Raw genomic sequence first — 17,296 nt, 5'->3', positions numbered from 1 at the left:
TGTTTAGGAAGGCCTTTCTTATCTCAAGATTACAAAGAGATATTCTAATCATCTAGGTTTTCTTTTTACATCTTGATCTTTAATCTACATGGAATTTATTTCTGTGTATGGTATGGGATAAGGATCCAACTTAATTTTTTTCCCTTTATGAGTATCCCTCATTGCTCCTTACTGGCCTGTTTGGCTGCCTTGAAAAGATAAGCCTGGAAATAATCAGCCCGCAAGGTATTCCTGAAATCAGCAGCAGGATTCCATTCTGTTCTAACTACATAAGTGGTTAGGGTTATTTTCAAGCGGAAAGAGTGCAAGTGAAACCAACCATGAATGCTTAGTTGTAACAACATGAATAACTTGCTGGTTTTCTTCCAGAAGATGCTCTGACCATAGGGCTCTACCACCTCAAATTCATTTCCTTTCAATTTTAGAAGGAATTATTATACATTTGCTTTATACCTTGAACATTGGGAATGATCATACAACATACCTCCCCTATGCTCAAAATGCTTAGTCTTATGGGAAAACCAATTATATATCAATATGTATCTATATCTATGTAATATAAATATATACACATGCAGCTGAGTTGAATAAACACTCTAAGGCAGTATATATTAATGCACTATGACGCGCTAATGAATTCCTATCTCCCCTCCAAGTCCCCGAGAGGGTAGGATGGTGTCACTGTCGTTTTCATTTGCCTGGAACAAAGTAGGAGATTGGTAAACGTAGGTTGAATGGAATTGAAATAGCAGATAGCATCGGAACTGAGAGAAGAGAGAAATCTTCATATTTAATAAAGGTCAGAGGATGTTTCCTAGAGGCGACACTGTGCTGGCCCTAACGATCTGGAGAGATAGAAAAGAGGAGGGAGGGGCTGCCAGGGTCATCTGACCCTGAGTATTGTCTCCCTTGGAACCAATTTTCTCTGTTCTCACATATTAGTTCAGGTTGTCTGGGGGGGAATTGAAAAGGTGCAAACATGGTGTTGATCTCTCTCAATCATCAATTGCTCCCAGAGCCCCGTAGCTTTTCAAACCTGTGGAAATAGATTCTCTGGGACCAACGTCCCTACTGACGCTCCTCTTTGCAGGAACGACCAGCCGAGTGTGAGGCGCACGCGGGAATCCATCTGACACAGGGCTTTAGCGCCGTGAGTACACACCGTGCTCACAGAGCAGAAGATACGAAACACCCTTGGCCGTCTCGTCAGAAGCCCGAGTCTGACCTCTCCTCCCAGAGCCAGTGCTAGTGTCAGTCACCAAACAGCAGCGGTTTTCTGCCCGAGCACAGGAGCGACACAGCTGGCCCTGGAGATGCTGACCCTTCAGGTCAGCCCTGAGGAGGACAAGGAAACGAGGCTGAAGACAAAAGAATGGCCCCAAGCCCACACCCTAAGTCAGAGCCCCCTGAATTTGCCTGGCACATTTCCTGGGACCTCAGGACACTGGGACAAGGAGACACGTGGCTGTGACCTAGGCCAGGAGAATACAGGTTCATGCAGACCAAGCTCCTCTGCACCCTTCTCTGCTAACGAGGACCCTGTGCCCAGCCTGTTGGAGCAGAAAGGTGGAAAATCAGACACCCTCCAGGCCTCCCACGGGCGAGAGGATGCTTCATGGAAGGCCCGGGGCAAGATGAGCTTTCCGCTCTCTTGAAGGGTGCTATTGAGCCCGCCCAGCTCTGCACAGAAAGGGTCTCATTTCCAAAATGACCATTGGTGATTTTTCTGTTTTAAATTAGATTTAGCAGAGTGGCTTTTGGCATTCACTTACCCTCTTCTGTTTTCCTTCTCTCCTACTGGAAATGTGGGACTGAACCAGGATTGTGAACACGGCATGGCTATACGGGGGCTGGGGTTCTCCGACCCGCACCTTTCCTGCTTTTGCTGAGCTCTGCTTGAAGCCAACCTCCCGCCATCAACGCATGTACTGAAAGCAGAATTTGTCTTCTGAAACCTCCTGGGCCAAGATTTCCCCGAATTGCTGGCATATTAAAACGAAGCCGCCCTGTGAAATACCGAGCGGGGATCCAAGGCCACAGTCAAGTTCACCTGCCCCACCTGTCTCTAAGCCATGCCCCTGGCCTCCACACTCATCACTGGGGGCGACCTCTCCGTTCTGGGGTGAGTCTCCCCAGCTCCGAGATCCTGCTCACGACCCTTCTGTGAGTCCTTGACTACGGTGGCTCTAGCCCTTCCTCTCCAGGCCACGCTAGCCACCACCAGCTCCAGGTTAAACCATCCTCCAGACTGCAGTCCCCTTGCCTATAAAATGGAGATTGCACTTATACCTGCCTCCAGGATGGTTTTGAGACTGGGGTGACAAAATGACTGGAAAGCCCTTACACTCTGCCCCATACACATAGCACGTGTGGAAAAAGTACATGTGGACCGTGGCCATGTTCCCCACCCTCTCATCCCATTTTGGCCTTTAAGATATCTTTTGGAAATTTTGAGTTTATGTAAATCAGAAGAATACATTGTAACCCTCTTCCCCCCCGGAAGCAGTAGGGGCGCCTCCTTCTCCTTGGCAATCTGCAAGATACACCCTCTGTCCCTGGTACTCAGAGACTCCGGGAAGGTCTGATACCTGTCCCCGAGACCCTGTCCTCACACCTCTGTCCCCCTTGATCTCCAGCCTGCTGTTCTGAGCACAGGCTTTTCTCTGCATGTCGGGAGTAGGGCTTTCGAGGGGGACAGAACACCTCACTCAGGAACTTGGCTACCTTCTGGCACTAGCCCAAGGAAAACCTTCCTTCCTGCCAGGGTCCCACTACAAAGAGAAGAAAGACGAATTCACCCAGTACTTACTGAGCATCTCCCCTGTGCCCGGCACTGTCTAGGAACTGAGGAAACATCAGTGCACAAAACAGACAGATATTCCTGCCCTTGTAGAGCTTATGTTATAGCAGGGGAGGGCAGTGGGGACAATAAACACATATTATGAATAAACAGAAAAAAGTTAACACAAATTAATCTTTTAGCAGATCATCCCACCACACTGGCATACCCCCAATTTAAAATATATGTACTTTTTTCCAGTGGTGGTTTAATTCAGATCATAATGGCCTTGATGACTGCCCTCCTAAGACCAGTGGGGCTGGTCATAGAGTTCAGCAGAGATTTGTTTAAGCTTCTCTTTTTAAAAAATCCATGAGCAGGCCCAGGAAAACCTCCCCTATACCCACAGTCACATGTGAGAAAGGTCGACCTTATACAAACGTTTGACTAAAATTTGCAAGACTGAAACTGGAGAGAATGCAAGTACCAATATAAAAGGCATTCTCATGAGAAGCCTGGTTCAAAAGCTTTAAAAAGAAACGTTCTGCACAATATAATACACCAAGAAAAAGAATCTGCCTCAGCAGATCTCTACCCTGCAGCAATTTTCCCCAAGCTACTGAAGCAGGTTCTGTGGTAGGTTGCCTGAAGGAGAAGGCGTGTCCTTCGAAACCAAAGAATCCTGTGCATTGAGAGGCAAATTTCTTCTAGAACTTCATTTGCTGTAAGTATTTACATGCAAACACACACACATACACGCACACACAACCAGCTAGCTAAAATGTTTCTTCTTCTTTTTTAATGTTTTTTAACAGATTTTTTTGATATGGACCATTTTTAAAGTCTTTATTGAATTTGTTACAATATTGCTTCTGTTTTATGTTTTGGTGTTTTGGCCGGGAGGCATGTGGGATCTTAGCTGCCCGACCAGGGATGGAATCCATACCCCCTGCATCGGAAGGTGACGTCTTAACCACTGGACCGTCAGGGAAGTCCCTTAAAATGTTTCTTCTAATCCCCATTTTTTTTTTTAAATTAATTAATTTATTTATTTTTGGCTGTGTGGGTCTTCGTTTCTGTGCGAGGGCTTTCTCTAGTTGTGGCAAGCGGGGGCCACTCTTCATCGCGATGCGCGGGCCTCTCACTCTCGTGGCCTCTGTTGTTGCAGAGCACAGGCTCTAGACGCGCAGGCTCAGTAGTTGTGGCTCACGGGCCTAGTTGCTCCGTGGCATGTGGGATCTTCCCAGACCAGGGCTCGAACCCGTGTCCCCTGCATTGGCAGGCAAACTCTCAACCACTGCGCCACCAGGGAAGCCCCCCCCCATTTTTTAAAAAATTAATTAATTTATTTATTTATTTATGGCTGTGTTGGGTCTTCATTTCTGTGCGAGGGCTTTCTCTAGTTGCGGCAAGCGGGGGCCACTCTTCATTGCGGTGCGTGGGCCTCTCACTATCGTGGCCTCTCTTGTTGCGGAGCACAGGCTCCAGACGCACAGGCTCAGTAGTTGTGGCTCACGGGCCTAGTTGCTCCGTGGTATGTGGGATCTTCCCAGACCAGGGCTTGAACCCGTGTCCCTTGCATTAGCAGGCAGACTCTCAACCACTGTGCCACCAGGGAAGCCCCTCCCCATTTTTTATGAGAACTTGATCTTTCCTTCAGAGATTCTGCCTGCTGTGGAACACTCTTGTTTCCAGATCTGTCCTTAGCTGATGTTTCTTGCCCTTTAGGAGGCAACATGCTAAAGGATGCTATCCTTTAGCATCCCCTCCTGAGATGCCTTTCCTGACTAGTCTAGGACATACCCTTTAGACTATACTCCCCACCCACCCTCTGACTCCCTTTTAGAAGGGAAGGCAGAACTAAATATAATTTATTTAGTTTTATCAGAACTAAATATAATTGGAAATGATCTCTTTCACTCATTGATTCCTTTGCTCACTTGTTTGTTGTATGTCTGCTTCCACTGGAAGATAAGCTTCATGGGAACAGAAAGCTTATCTTGCTCACTCCCCAGCTCCTAAAATAGTGTTTGGCAAGAGTAAATGTTCAATAAACATGTGCTGAATGAACACATGAAAAACTGCCAGACTTCATTTAGCAAAGCAGCTTTGATTTTGCTGCTACCTCAAGTGGACATCTTATTTCCCTTCCTTTTATCAGCAGTCCAGTGTTCTGTCTCCACTTTCGATCACTCCTTCCTCAGTCTGGCTTCATGCCTGACCCCATCGCCTCCATAAAGCAGATCTCTTGAAGGTCAGCCATGTCTCCTTCAACGTCAGACTCAGCGGTCTTTCCTTGGCCTCGGCTGTTTTTGACTTATCTCCAGATTTGGTAGTGAGGAACCTTCCTGAGATGCTTCTCATGAATGTGGCCCTAGTAAACTGAGCCCTTTGCTTTTCTATGTGTTTTTATTTTGCCTCTGTAAGTATGTGTTCTTCCTATGTATTCCTTAAGTTTCTGTCCTTAGAGTTTTGCTTTCCACTCTCTCTCCTCTTTACATCAAAGATGGTATCTACTGCTCTGTCTTCATCAAGGGTCTCAGTCTTAGATGATACATATGGGAGTCAGAGCAGCAGTTGCACAGATAGCAGTTCTTTTGCCCTAGGCACATGTAGGATTATTTATCCACATTCTCCTGATCTCAAGGATGATCACATGACTTGCTTTTGCCAATGAAATGTGAGGGGGAAAAAAAGGCATGTGACACTTCTGGGCAGCAGTTTTGTTTTTGTTTTTTTTGTATTGGTAATAGCTGTATTTGAAAGTTCCCCATTGATACATGAGGTCTGGATTACAACTTATATACAATAAGTGATTTCCAAAAAAGTAAAGAAAGAGAAGGGAAGGAAAGAAGGAAAGAAAGGAGGGAAGGAGGGAAGGAAGGAGGGAGGGAGGGTAGAAAAGGAAACCTATATTCATAGACATCATAATATGGGATGTTTATTTCCAAGAGAGATTCTACTGCTGCTATCGTGCACAAGAAGCAGCACAAATTAACACGAGATTAAAATTTGCTCAACTTTCTAACTGGCTCCTGGTTGTCCATGTTCCCCTTGCCCAGTCTCCATGATCACTGAGAATACACTGAAATGGAGCCTCCATGAAACTGCGTCCCTGATGAACAGAGTCTCCTTGCTGAATTGCGGTGGCCATGGTGTGTGAGTTATAAATAAGCACGATTTTTTCAAGTCACTAGGATTTTTAGTACTGCTTGTTAAGGCAGCATAAGCTGGCCTATTCTGACTTTCTTCTGAAGTTCAATCCCCACGTCTCCAGCTGTTTTAAGATTTCCATCTGGCTTTACTTACAGAAGTATAAGCCTAACATGTCTATACTTGTATTTATCATTTTCTTCCCCAACTCTACAACATACCACTCCCCCTGACTTTTCTATTTTGGTTAATGGTACCAACACTCTTCTCAAAACCTAAACTTTATACAATCGGTTACCATATTTTGTCTCTCCTTCATTTATACCCCACTTTTTTGTTCCCACGGGTGCCTCCTGGGTCTTGCCTTGATTAGTACACTCGTGGGTCAGTCCTATACTAGTACACCTCTTGAGTCATCTCACTGCTTCCATTAACTCTTCTTCCTTTGTCATGGGCCATTCATGAATGTGATAAAGGTAGATTCCAGATCATATTATTCCTTTGTTCAAAAACGTCAATGTGCCGCCGTTGTCTACTGAATCAACTCTCAATCCTGGATCTAGCATTTACAACCCCTTTTTTCTCACCTCTAATCTCCTCTCCCACTATCCCTTTGCATGGATCTTACATGAGTAGTGAACCACTTAACTTACTATGAATGGGATATACTCTGAGCTAGTTTGCCTCTGGTGCACTTAGAATTAATTCCCTGTCCTTGCTTTTCTTCCCATATGCTTGTCAAAACCCAAGTCCACCTTTGAAATCCTGCTGAGATACCACTTTCTTCATAGAACCTTCTCTGATCGTTCCAACCAAAAAGCGACTCCGCTCTCTTCTGAGCCCTCAGCTACTTGCCCTGCTCCACTTCTTGCTGCCACAGTAATTTCTGCAGAAGTCTCATCTCCTCTACAGTAACCTTTTCTCCTTGAAGTCACCATAGCCTGAACACCTTTGGCTTCCACACAGAGCACAGGTCCTAACTTTTGTTGTTTTCCCATAAACATTAGTTGAGTGAAGAAGCACCAGGGCATGGCCTCAATTCACAGAAAAGCTGTGTGACTAAGCAAAGTGAATGCATGTGGGAATTTCACAATTTGACAAAATGGAGAGCTATATCAAGTCTAGGCAATAATTAGTGTTATTGTTGGTTATTGGTTTTGCATCTATTAAAAAATGGGCCATCACTGGGCTATGAAATTTGTTGTGAATTAGAAATGTACTGTGGGTGATAATGACCACCTAGATATTAGAAACATCTGTGGCTCACCATCATTAGCTTTTCCCAGTGTAGTTTATTAAAGAAATACTGTCAGATCCCAACTGTATACTTAAGACTGTTTATTTATAGCACAGTAAGTGCTGGAGAAGTAACTGGAAACCCTCAAGTCTCCCTGTTATCATTTTTTTTTCCAGGAAAAATCCTTATTACTGAAATGGCTCCTTTATAACCTTCTCCTTGATCTGGGATATCAGCTTCTCACCATCTAACTCTGGGAATACAGATGACATAGTGTTGTAAAGTAATGAGTGACCACAGAGCCGATGACTCTCTAAAGATGAGAAACATAAATACAGACCAACATAAACATGAACTTGCTCTGAGAACTTTCCACATCAGTAGTTCTTAAACGTGTAGTCCAGAGACCAGCAGCACCAGTAGCACCTGGACCCTTTTTGGAAATGCAAATTATTGAGCCCTTTCTCAGACCTACCAAATCAGAAACTCTGGCAATGGGGCCTAGACATTTGCATTTTAACAAGGTCTTCTTGGTGATTCTGATGGGCACTGAAGTCTGAGAACCACTGCTCTATATCATCTATTAAGACATAGGGTCAAGAGAACTGAGTAAATTCTATTGGGTGGGCCAAAAATTGCCTTCGTTTTTAAAGTAAAAAAGCAAAAGACACATTTTTCATTTTCACCAAGAACTTTATTGAACAACGTATTCACTGTTTTGTTCCACTACTTTCTGCTGTTTTTCAGGCAACTTCATAATTCCATCTTCCCAAAACTTTTAATCTTTTTCAGCAAAGAACTGTTCCAGGTGCCTTATACAGTCTTCCAGGGAATTGACATTTTTTCCATTAAGAGAATTTTGTAAAGACCAAAATAAATGGAAATCCGAAGGTGCAATGTCTGGTGAATACGGCAGATGAATCAGAACTTCCCAGTCAAGCTGTAACAGTTTTTGCCTGGTCATCAAAGAAACATGTGGTCTTGCGTTATCCTGATGGAAGATGATGCGTTTTCCGTTGACTAATTCTGGATGCTTTTCGTCGAGTGCTGCTTTCAGTTGGTCTAATTGGGAGCAGTACTTGTTGGAATTAATCGTTTGGTTTTCCGGAAGGAGCTCATAATAGAGGACTCCCTTCCAGTCCCACCATATACACAACATCACCTTATTTGGATGAAGACCGGCCTTTGGTGTGGTAGGTGGTTGTTCATTTCGCTTGCCCCACGATCTCTTCTGTTCCACATTATTGTACACTATCCACTTTTCATCACCCGTCACAATTTGTTTTAAAAATGGAACATTTTCATTACGTTTAAGTAGAAAATTGCATGCGGAAATACAGCAAGAAGGTGTTTTTCACTTAACTTAGGTGGAACCCAAACATCAAAGTAATTAACATAACCAAGCTGGTGCAAATGATTTCAACACTTGATTTGGATAGTTTGAGTATGTCAGCTACCTCCTGCGTGGTATAACGTTGATTGCTCTCAATTAATGTCTCGATTTGATTGCTATCAACTTCAAGTGGTCTACCCAACCGTGGAACATCGTCCGGTGAGAAATTTCCAGCACGAAACTTCGCAAACCACTTTTGACACGTTCGATCAGTCACAGCACCTTCTCCATACACTGCACAAATTGTTTTTGCATTTCTGTTGCATTTTTACCTTTTTTGAAATCATAAAGCATAATATGCCAAAAATGTTGCTTTTTATCTTCCATCTTCAATATTAAAATGGCTACACAAAATTTCACCAATTTTGATAAGTTTTTAAAAAATGCACGTGGATATGACAGCTGTCACATACAATCTAACAAAATTGTTTTGAATGAAGTTAAAGACAATTAAGTGCTACTAAAGCCATCTTATGGAAAAAAACGTGTCTCTAGCTTTTAGATTGCTCATCTGTTCTTAATATATTAGGCCTATGCCTGCACTGACACAGAGTGTGTGTGTGTGTGTCTGTGTGTGTATTTAATGAAAATATTGGTATGAACATTTTTGATAAAATATTGATGTCATGGCTTGACAAATATTCTGAATTATACATTATGTTACAGTTTTAGCTTGTCTCTTGGGTTAAATACTCATTCAAAGCAGCTTAAATTGGGGGTAGGGGGTTAATGTGAGGAATCAGGTGAAGTGATTAGGAGACCCCTTGGATATCTAAGAAGAGGAGATCTCAAATAGGGTGGAGGCTCACACAGTCTGTAGCTGACAGATGGTTCTGAATTCAAGACTGATCAAAGCATCCTGGCAGAGCTATAATGCTACGCCATGACTGTGATGCAATTACAGTGTTATATGTCTGCTTTTTTAAAAATCCTACTATCAATTAACTTCCTCTATTTAATCGTGTTTTTTGTGATCCACAATTTTGGGTTGTAGGGCTAATTCTTTCCATGTTTTTCTTTTGAGAGAAAGAGTATGATACGTTCAGCTTATCTTTTGGGTGCCACATTACTGGTTATTTCTGGTGAGAGTCAAATACTTAATAACTAATACAAGGCAGACCTCAACCAATCAGAATGGAGAATCAACCTACTAGAAGAGGGTGCCAACGAATTAGAATGGGCACTGACTGACCACACCTGGCATGGCCTTATGAATGCATACCTGCTGAATAACAGGCTGAAAAATAGCTGTTTAGATTTGTCCCTTTTGAATGGACTTTGGGCCAAGCAAAGGATCCATATAAGCAGAAACTATGGGGTTTTTTTGCTCAATATCATCTCCACAGAACTCAGCACAGTGCTTGGTACATAGTAGACACTCATTAACTGTTTAACAGGCCATAACTTGGAAAACTATATTTCTAAATATTTAAATAATACCAATAAATATACTTAAAATTCAAGCTCTAAGTCAAATTAAATATGTTGTTCCTTCCGTGTAAATGGCCTTTGAGTCTCCTTATCTATTCCTCTTGCCCTAACCCCTGCTTCACCAACGTGCACATGGACCATTTCAACAACTTTCTAATTCATCTTCCTACCTCTAGAATCTTTCTCTCTAATACAACTTCTATACTCTCTCCAAAGCATCTCTCCATTCCAATGTTTAAGTATTCCAGTTACTTATCCATTTTCCTGTTTGAGGATATGTTCATGAATAAAAACAGTATAAAGATATACGTAAAGGTGATACACATTAATGCAGGATAGTAGTTGCCTCTAGAGGTATAAGGAGGAGTTAGAGAAAGGTTCAACCTAGTAATATAACTCTTTATATGCTTTATATTTAAAAATTCAAGTATTTTAAACATTTTTGTAGACCACAAAAGAGTTGATGTTATCGTGTTACTACTAGTAGGGCTACCAATAAAATAATAAATAGATAACATTTTTGGCAGTAGGTTTCTGCTTCTAGCCATATAAGTAAGTGAAGTGCTGGACTTCCCAAAACAACTATAAAACTGAACAGTGTGTATGAAGCATCTGTTTTCAGGTATGAGACAACATTCAGGGTAGGACTGTGAACTTGAGGGGAGGAAACGCAGGAAGTGAGCCCGTGGGCATTCTGGCTTTCTATCTGGGGACACTTTTCTGGCTCAGCATAAGGAGGAGCAAGCCAAGCCGAGCTGTCATCCTGGTGAGCTAAGGAATCAAGGAGACAAGTTCTGGGCTGCTGAAGCAGCTGGAATTTTTGGACAGAGTACCTGAGAAAAGGGAGCTGTACAGAGAGGTGACCTCAGAAGTCAGCATGATAATTCACCTCAATTTCTGGGCTGAGGACCAGACTATGTATGAAAGGGCTAGACTTTAGAGATCAAATATTTTGAGGAGATTAGCTGAAAAATGATTCTGGGAGATGTTGGGATTTTAGACCAGCCAGAGTGGAGACACCTCCCTGAGTAATGCACACATTGTTATTACTCCAGAAAGACCATAACTTAGGGATGAGGGCCATGCTCTAAGACTAATTTCAAAACTGAAACAGACCTGCCCTAACATAGAATGAAAAAAGTTTGACAGGACCCAAAGACCCAGAAAAAAGTTTGACAGGACCCAAAGACCCCACCAATGACTTAATAGTAATTTAAATACAAAGAAAAGCACATCTAGGTAAAATGTAATCAAACTGCTGAAAACCAAAGGTGAAGAGAAAATCATAAAAGCTGTCATATTTTTAAAAATATACTAAAAAAAGAGAAGGAAGAGTATGAATAATGGCTGACTTCTCATCACGAATAATGGAGGCCATTATGATGAGAAGACAATGGAATGACACATTAAAGTTCTACAAGAAAGAAAAAATGAAACAAAACAAAACACAGAAGTCCTATAGTGCAGTTGTGATGGCAGGAGCTGCAGCTACCATCTTCAAGGATGTAACCTTGAAGAAAAAATAAGCCTCTATATTTTAAGGCTACTTTTACTGGGGACTCTTACCTATGACTGAATGCAATCTCTAACTAATTCAAGAAATAACTTTGGTTGAGCACTTATTATATACTAAGCTGTGTTGGATGTGGTCATTTCTTTTGTCATTTAAACTCCCAAAGCCCTTTGAAGTGGGCATTCTGCACCTCAGTTTACAGATGAGTAAACTGAAACAGAAAAGTAAACAGTAAACAGAAAATTTCACCTCCTTCAGGTGAGCATTTCTTCCTAAAGAAAACTAACCAGCTCTTCCTCTATATGTGCCTGTCTAGTGTATATCTTATCTAGCAACTGACATAGATTTTAGGCATAAAAACATACACTTTGGACATATCCAGAGAATCCCTTTGCAGCCTGGAATGGCTGCAATGGCATCGCTAGTGCTTGAACAGAATTTAATATATACTTTTTAAAAGTAAAATCAAGAGAATACACTGTCTTACAGTATATTCTTCAGAGTTGTCATTATTAAGAAGACCAGCTGTGCAGTGGAGACAAGAGCCAAGTGGCAATTGGTGGAGAGTTTTACCACTAGGAAACCAAAAACTAAAAAGTTCTTACAATCTGCGGTCTCCCTCCAGGACCACTGCTTGCTGGTGTCTACCCTCCAGTGCCTTGGACCCTTGAGCTATGGTCTATGTTTCTACCAGTGTAATTCACCATGTTAACAGAGTGCAGGAGAAAAAACATATAAACATCTCAATAGAAGGAAAAAAGGCATTTGACAAAATTTAATACCCATTCATGTCAAAAACTCTCAGCAAATTAAGAGTAAAAGGGAACTTCCTCAATATGATAAAGAGCATCTGCAATAATCCTACAGCTAACATAATACTTAATAGTTAAATATTGAACACTTCCCCCCGTAAGACCTGAAGTCTTGGGCAGAACTTACAGGAAAGATTTCGAGATACAGGTTTCCCTCACCATCACAAAGTAGAACATTCCTATGAAACCTTCACAATTTGAAATGACTTAAAGCAAAGAAGCAATTACTTTAGGGCACGTCTTACTAACGGGTGCACAAAATAAATGGAGGTAAAGCAAGACGCTCACAGACACAGTTGCAAGCGATGGCAGCTGGATGCTGAGATGTTGAGTGCAGTTTCTGGGGAAGGAGCTTGGCGGGGCCACTTTCACTGCTCAGGATGCGCGCTGCCTCTATAAGGGCGCACTGCAGAACAGACGCCGAACACTACTTTTGCTTTCACCTTTTCTCATAAAAGCGAAAATCCTCTTCAGATTTCTTTCGGTTAGTGAAAACAATACTAATGTAGGTCTTTCCTAAAGGTGAAGTGGTGCAAAGTGGAGGGTGCCTGTAGTTCCCCACCTGACTGTGCCCTTTGCTCCTCCTGAAGAACTAGATCTTTGGTTTTGTGACTTTGGGATTATTTCTCTAACAGTCTTGAAGCACCATGTACCTAAAGGTTGATTGGATGGTCAACCTTGAGGGCTCAGCACCTGTCAGAACTCAGAACGTTCAGGATCAGTCAACCCCCCATCTGCTCCCCATACCACCAAAGCACTGGGGGTTTTGGGGACTATTTTGATTTTTGTTTGGTTCGTTTCATTTACTGTATTACAAGCAACTTACATAAGCTTCCTGGCTGTTAGCACACAGATCAAGAATGAACTAGGCAACATGCACCTTTCCCCACATTTTTCAATGGTTCTCCAGCAAGAGCTTGAAATTTGCTCAGAAAAGCTTATGATTGCCTAACAGACGGTTTCTTGTTACCATGCTGTTCATCTTTCCCAGGTAGGGCCTGAGTCATCCATCAGTGGTTCAGGGTTTGTGTACCCCAGCATATTGTCAGGGCCGGGCCCTGCTGTCCTTGAGTGGAAACCCAAGAAGTCTGTTGTCCCTGGCAGCCTACCAGCCAGACCTATGACAGAGGGGAGCCCAGACTCTGGAGGTGAGACCCAGAAAAGAGCCTGACCTATTTCTTGCTTAGGAAACATCCAGAGAAGCTGCATGATCAGAATGCAAGGATCTGCCTACGAGGATTCTGAGGTCGCCCTGCTCCCATCTAGTGTTATCTTCCAGGAGACGGGACTTCCCCTCCCATTCCCAATGCTCCAGGACACACAGAGCCAGCCCATATGGAGTGAACTCTCCCAGGGTATTTTTAAAGTCCTAGCTTTTGGATAACTGCCCAGCTCTGTCTGTCTGCCCAGCTGCTCCCTTCTGAGAAGGCCCTGAGCTGCCTTCCTTCTTGAGATTCCTCACTGGGGTCTCTCTTGTATGCAGCTCTGACTGTGGGCTGCTGAATCCATTGGGGGTACCTTCATCTCCAGGGGAGATTAGGCAAAGTCTGCTATTAGGGAACTCAACAGACCCACCTGCAAATCCAGCAGCTGGTGCCCTGAATGTACAGAGGAAACTATTTGTTTCCTTAGGAGTGCTTGTACCTTCGATGAGACAGACCAACAAAGAATGAAACAGTTTTCAGGACATTCTAATTAATTGCTATGCTCATAATAGTTGGCATTTGCAAGCACTTATTTTATACCTTCATGATGCTGTGGGTTCTACATAATCTCATTTAATCCTCCTGAGAACCCAATGCATTGGATAGTTTTACTGTTCCTATTTTGCCGCTGTGGGTAGTGAGACTCAGAATAGAAATGATACTGTCAAGGCTGAACACTAAGTGGCAGAGCCAGGAACCAGCCAATAAAGTGTAATTCTAAAACAAACAAACAAACAAAACCCCCCAAACTGGTTTGTTAAGTAGAAGTTAGTCATTTACACTCTTGGGAGTAAGTCACTATTTCATTTTATATTTATCACAGTGAGGAAAGAAGATACTGGTCATCATCAGACATGTGTCCTAGAGCTTTTACTGGCGTGTTGAAAAATTCAGAGGATATAAGGATGATTCCCTGGCAGGAGTGGTAATGGCCAAAGAGGCATGCAAAAATCTAGGGAAAACAAATCATCCTAATATTCCAACAAGAAAAAAGGGAAAGGCAGACAAAACAGAAATACATAAACCAAACATATAAATGAAAAGTCTAATTACAGAGAGGCTCCACTGATGAGCTCTGATGAGAAAAGGAGGATATCCTCACTTTATCCCATAAGTGAGGATAAATAGCACCTGCGCATGTACCTGTAGGAAGAGTGGTATGATGGGGAGAGCTTCCATGATAAGGAAAAGAGCTGCCATTGGTGAGTACCCACTTTATGCCAAGTCCATATCCGTGTTCTAGTCAAATCCAAATAATAACTCAGAGAAGTAGGTATGATTATAACCAGCAACTGCTTCCTCCCTCCCCACCTCGCCCTCCTCCCCGTGCTTTGTTGGCACCTTGCAGTAGGAGGAAAATATAATAAAGGTACTGAAATAAATCTGTATTTCAGTAAGTCATTTGAGACAGGTCCTATGGATTGCCTAAGGATAAAGAGGGAAAATGCATGGTGGATGACGTAAGGTGAAGTGGTCTCATAATTGATCGAACAACTCAGTTTGTTGTCAGAGGACCCTGGTTTGCATCTGGATATACCACTTCTCAGATGGGAGACGTTGCTCACATTATTTAAACTCTCTGAACTACAGATTTCTTAGGTGCAAAATAAAGATAATAACACTATTTACTTCATAAGGATTAAGTTAGATTATGTATATTAAAGGCATCTTATAAACTATAATGGTATTACATGACAATAACTATTAATATCCAGCAATATTACCAGTAGAGGATTACAAAGCTTTGATCTTGACCCTATTTTAGTCAACATTTTATCAAAGACATGGATGAAGACAGGAAACACCAGAGCTGGCAATGAAAGCTGATACATTTGATGTCTTAATAATTCAGAGTTTATGCTAGAGTTAGGACAGTCATAGTGATTTTAGCAGGCTGGAATATTCAACAAACCCAATAAGAAAAAAATTTATCAAGAATGAACTTTTATATCTGTGCTTGGCCAAAACCAAAATTCCACAAGGACAGAATGAGGAAGCAGTTCACTGAGGGAGGGTCTGGGAGATTTGGTTAACCTCGAGCCCAGTATGAAAGAGCTATGTGAGGTGGCTGCAGAAAAAGCAACAGAATTTTAGGCTGTGTTTATAGAAGTAGGGGCCATAGTCTAGTACTCTTCTTGGGCCAGTACCCATCTGGGGTCCTTTGTTTAATTCTGGAGATGGCATTAAAGGACAAGCAAGATGACCAGGTTTCTAGTAAATGAGAAATGGTTGAAGGGATTAGAAGTGCCTGGGTGAGAGAAGAGTAAATAGTGGTAGTAATAATTATAATCACCATCACCACAGCAATGGTTAATACTTACTGAGTACTTACATGTCTAGAATTAATATCTGTTTTCTCACTTAATGCTCGCAAAAACCTTGGGAGGTAGGTACCATTGTTATCCCTGCTTCCTCATTTTATAGATGACAAAGCCGACTTAGAGAGACTAGTGGCTCACTCAAGTTTATACAGCTAGTACATGAAGGAGCATATTTTTGAACTCAAGTATTCTTATCTAGAACTGGTACTTTTAGCCAACTTGCTCTGCTGCTTTCTTAGAGCTGGGGAAAGTAAAACAGCTAACAAAATATTTGAAGGACTATCGTGTGGAATAGAGATCAGTCCTTTTTAATATAGTTCTAGAAGGTAGTGCTAATGTAATAGGGGAGAACTTCTGTATTCCATTACAAGTTCGTCACTAAAGGGATGTTTCCTATAAGCTTAAATTAGACAAAATGGCCCATCTCTGGGAACCCTGCCTCCTAGGTAATGAGCATTAAGCTAAAAAACCTTTGTTTAGCTCTTAGGAAACATCCTGACCAGGCCCACCTGTGAATGACTGCAGGGAGGAAGAAATTAACACATCCCCTCTGGAGGCGGACCGGAACCAGCAAGTGTTTGACTTTACTCCCTCCCCTTTTAGTATAAAAGAAGCCTAAGTTCTAACTCAGGCAAGATGGTTCTTGGGGATGTGAGTTCGTCATCTTTTCAGTCCGCTGGCTTTCTGAATAAAGTCGCTATTCCTTTCCCCAACAATTTGGTCTCGGTAACACTGAGTCTAGGAAATGTAAAACTCCAGAAGGGAGATTTAGGCTAGGCGTTAGTTAGCAAGGAGAGTCCGTCTAACTGTTAGAGACTATGGCATGGGCTGCATTGCCGAGTTTCTCTCTCCAGCCTCTTGCCAAGCAGAGGTGGGATGGCCGGCCCCAGTTGGAAAATTTTCAGGTAAGGCCTTAGCATCTGCCGGGACCCTTGTACTGAGGATCTTCCCTTCAGAATTCTCTGAAGTAACAGTGGCTACCCCAGCGCTTGGCATTTGGAACAAGGAATCGACATTCGGCAGCTGGCGAGCTCCATACGGTAGGGTAAGTCACTCCAGTGTGTACAGCTGGGAACTTTATTTTCTCTCCGTTTGGGGCTTTTTCTCTGGAATAAGCCAATTTGTTTTGCATTTGAGTGGGGTACACTGTTGGAGAGAGGAAAGAGTTGTTGGACTTCTCCCCGATTTGTGAACAGGTTCATTTGTTTGTTTGGATGCTGGCATTTGTGAGTGAAGTTTGTGTTTTGTTTGTCTTGAATTTCTGTCTTTAAAAATGGGGAATGTTTCAACAATCCCTAAAGTCCTCTGAGGCGCATTTTGGATAATTGATCTGATTACAGCTATGAACACATGGGTGAGAGGAAGATGATATTTTATTGTAAAAATGTGTGGCCAGAGTACCTGTTAGGATCTCCGCAAGGTGTTCAGGCAGGGTTATCTTGGGACTCTGTG

General features: G+C 42.5%; 1 protein-coding gene across 1 annotated transcript in view; it reads right to left on the bottom strand.

The window, feature by feature from the left end:
- Positions 1-1,142: 1,142 nt before the first annotated feature.
- The window catches only part of LOC309664313 (NUT family member 2G-like), a gene marked incomplete at both ends in the record, with an annotated part of 44,310 nt that continues 28,156 nt past the window's right edge, over positions 1,143-17,296 (bottom strand). Inside the window, one exon of the mRNA XM_082469494.1 lies at positions 1,143-1,335. Coding sequence (XP_082325620.1) covers positions 1,143-1,335 — 193 coding nt within the window. The remainder of the gene's footprint in view (positions 1,336-17,296) is intronic.

The sequence above is a fragment of the Balaenoptera physalus genome (assembly GCF_965194825.1).
Source record: "Balaenoptera physalus genome assembly, chromosome: 7".
In the NCBI taxonomy this organism is placed as follows: domain Eukaryota; kingdom Metazoa; phylum Chordata; class Mammalia; order Artiodactyla; family Balaenopteridae; genus Balaenoptera; species Balaenoptera physalus.
The sequence above is the reverse complement of the archived record's forward strand: the minus strand, read 5'-3'. Positions and strand labels throughout refer to the sequence as shown.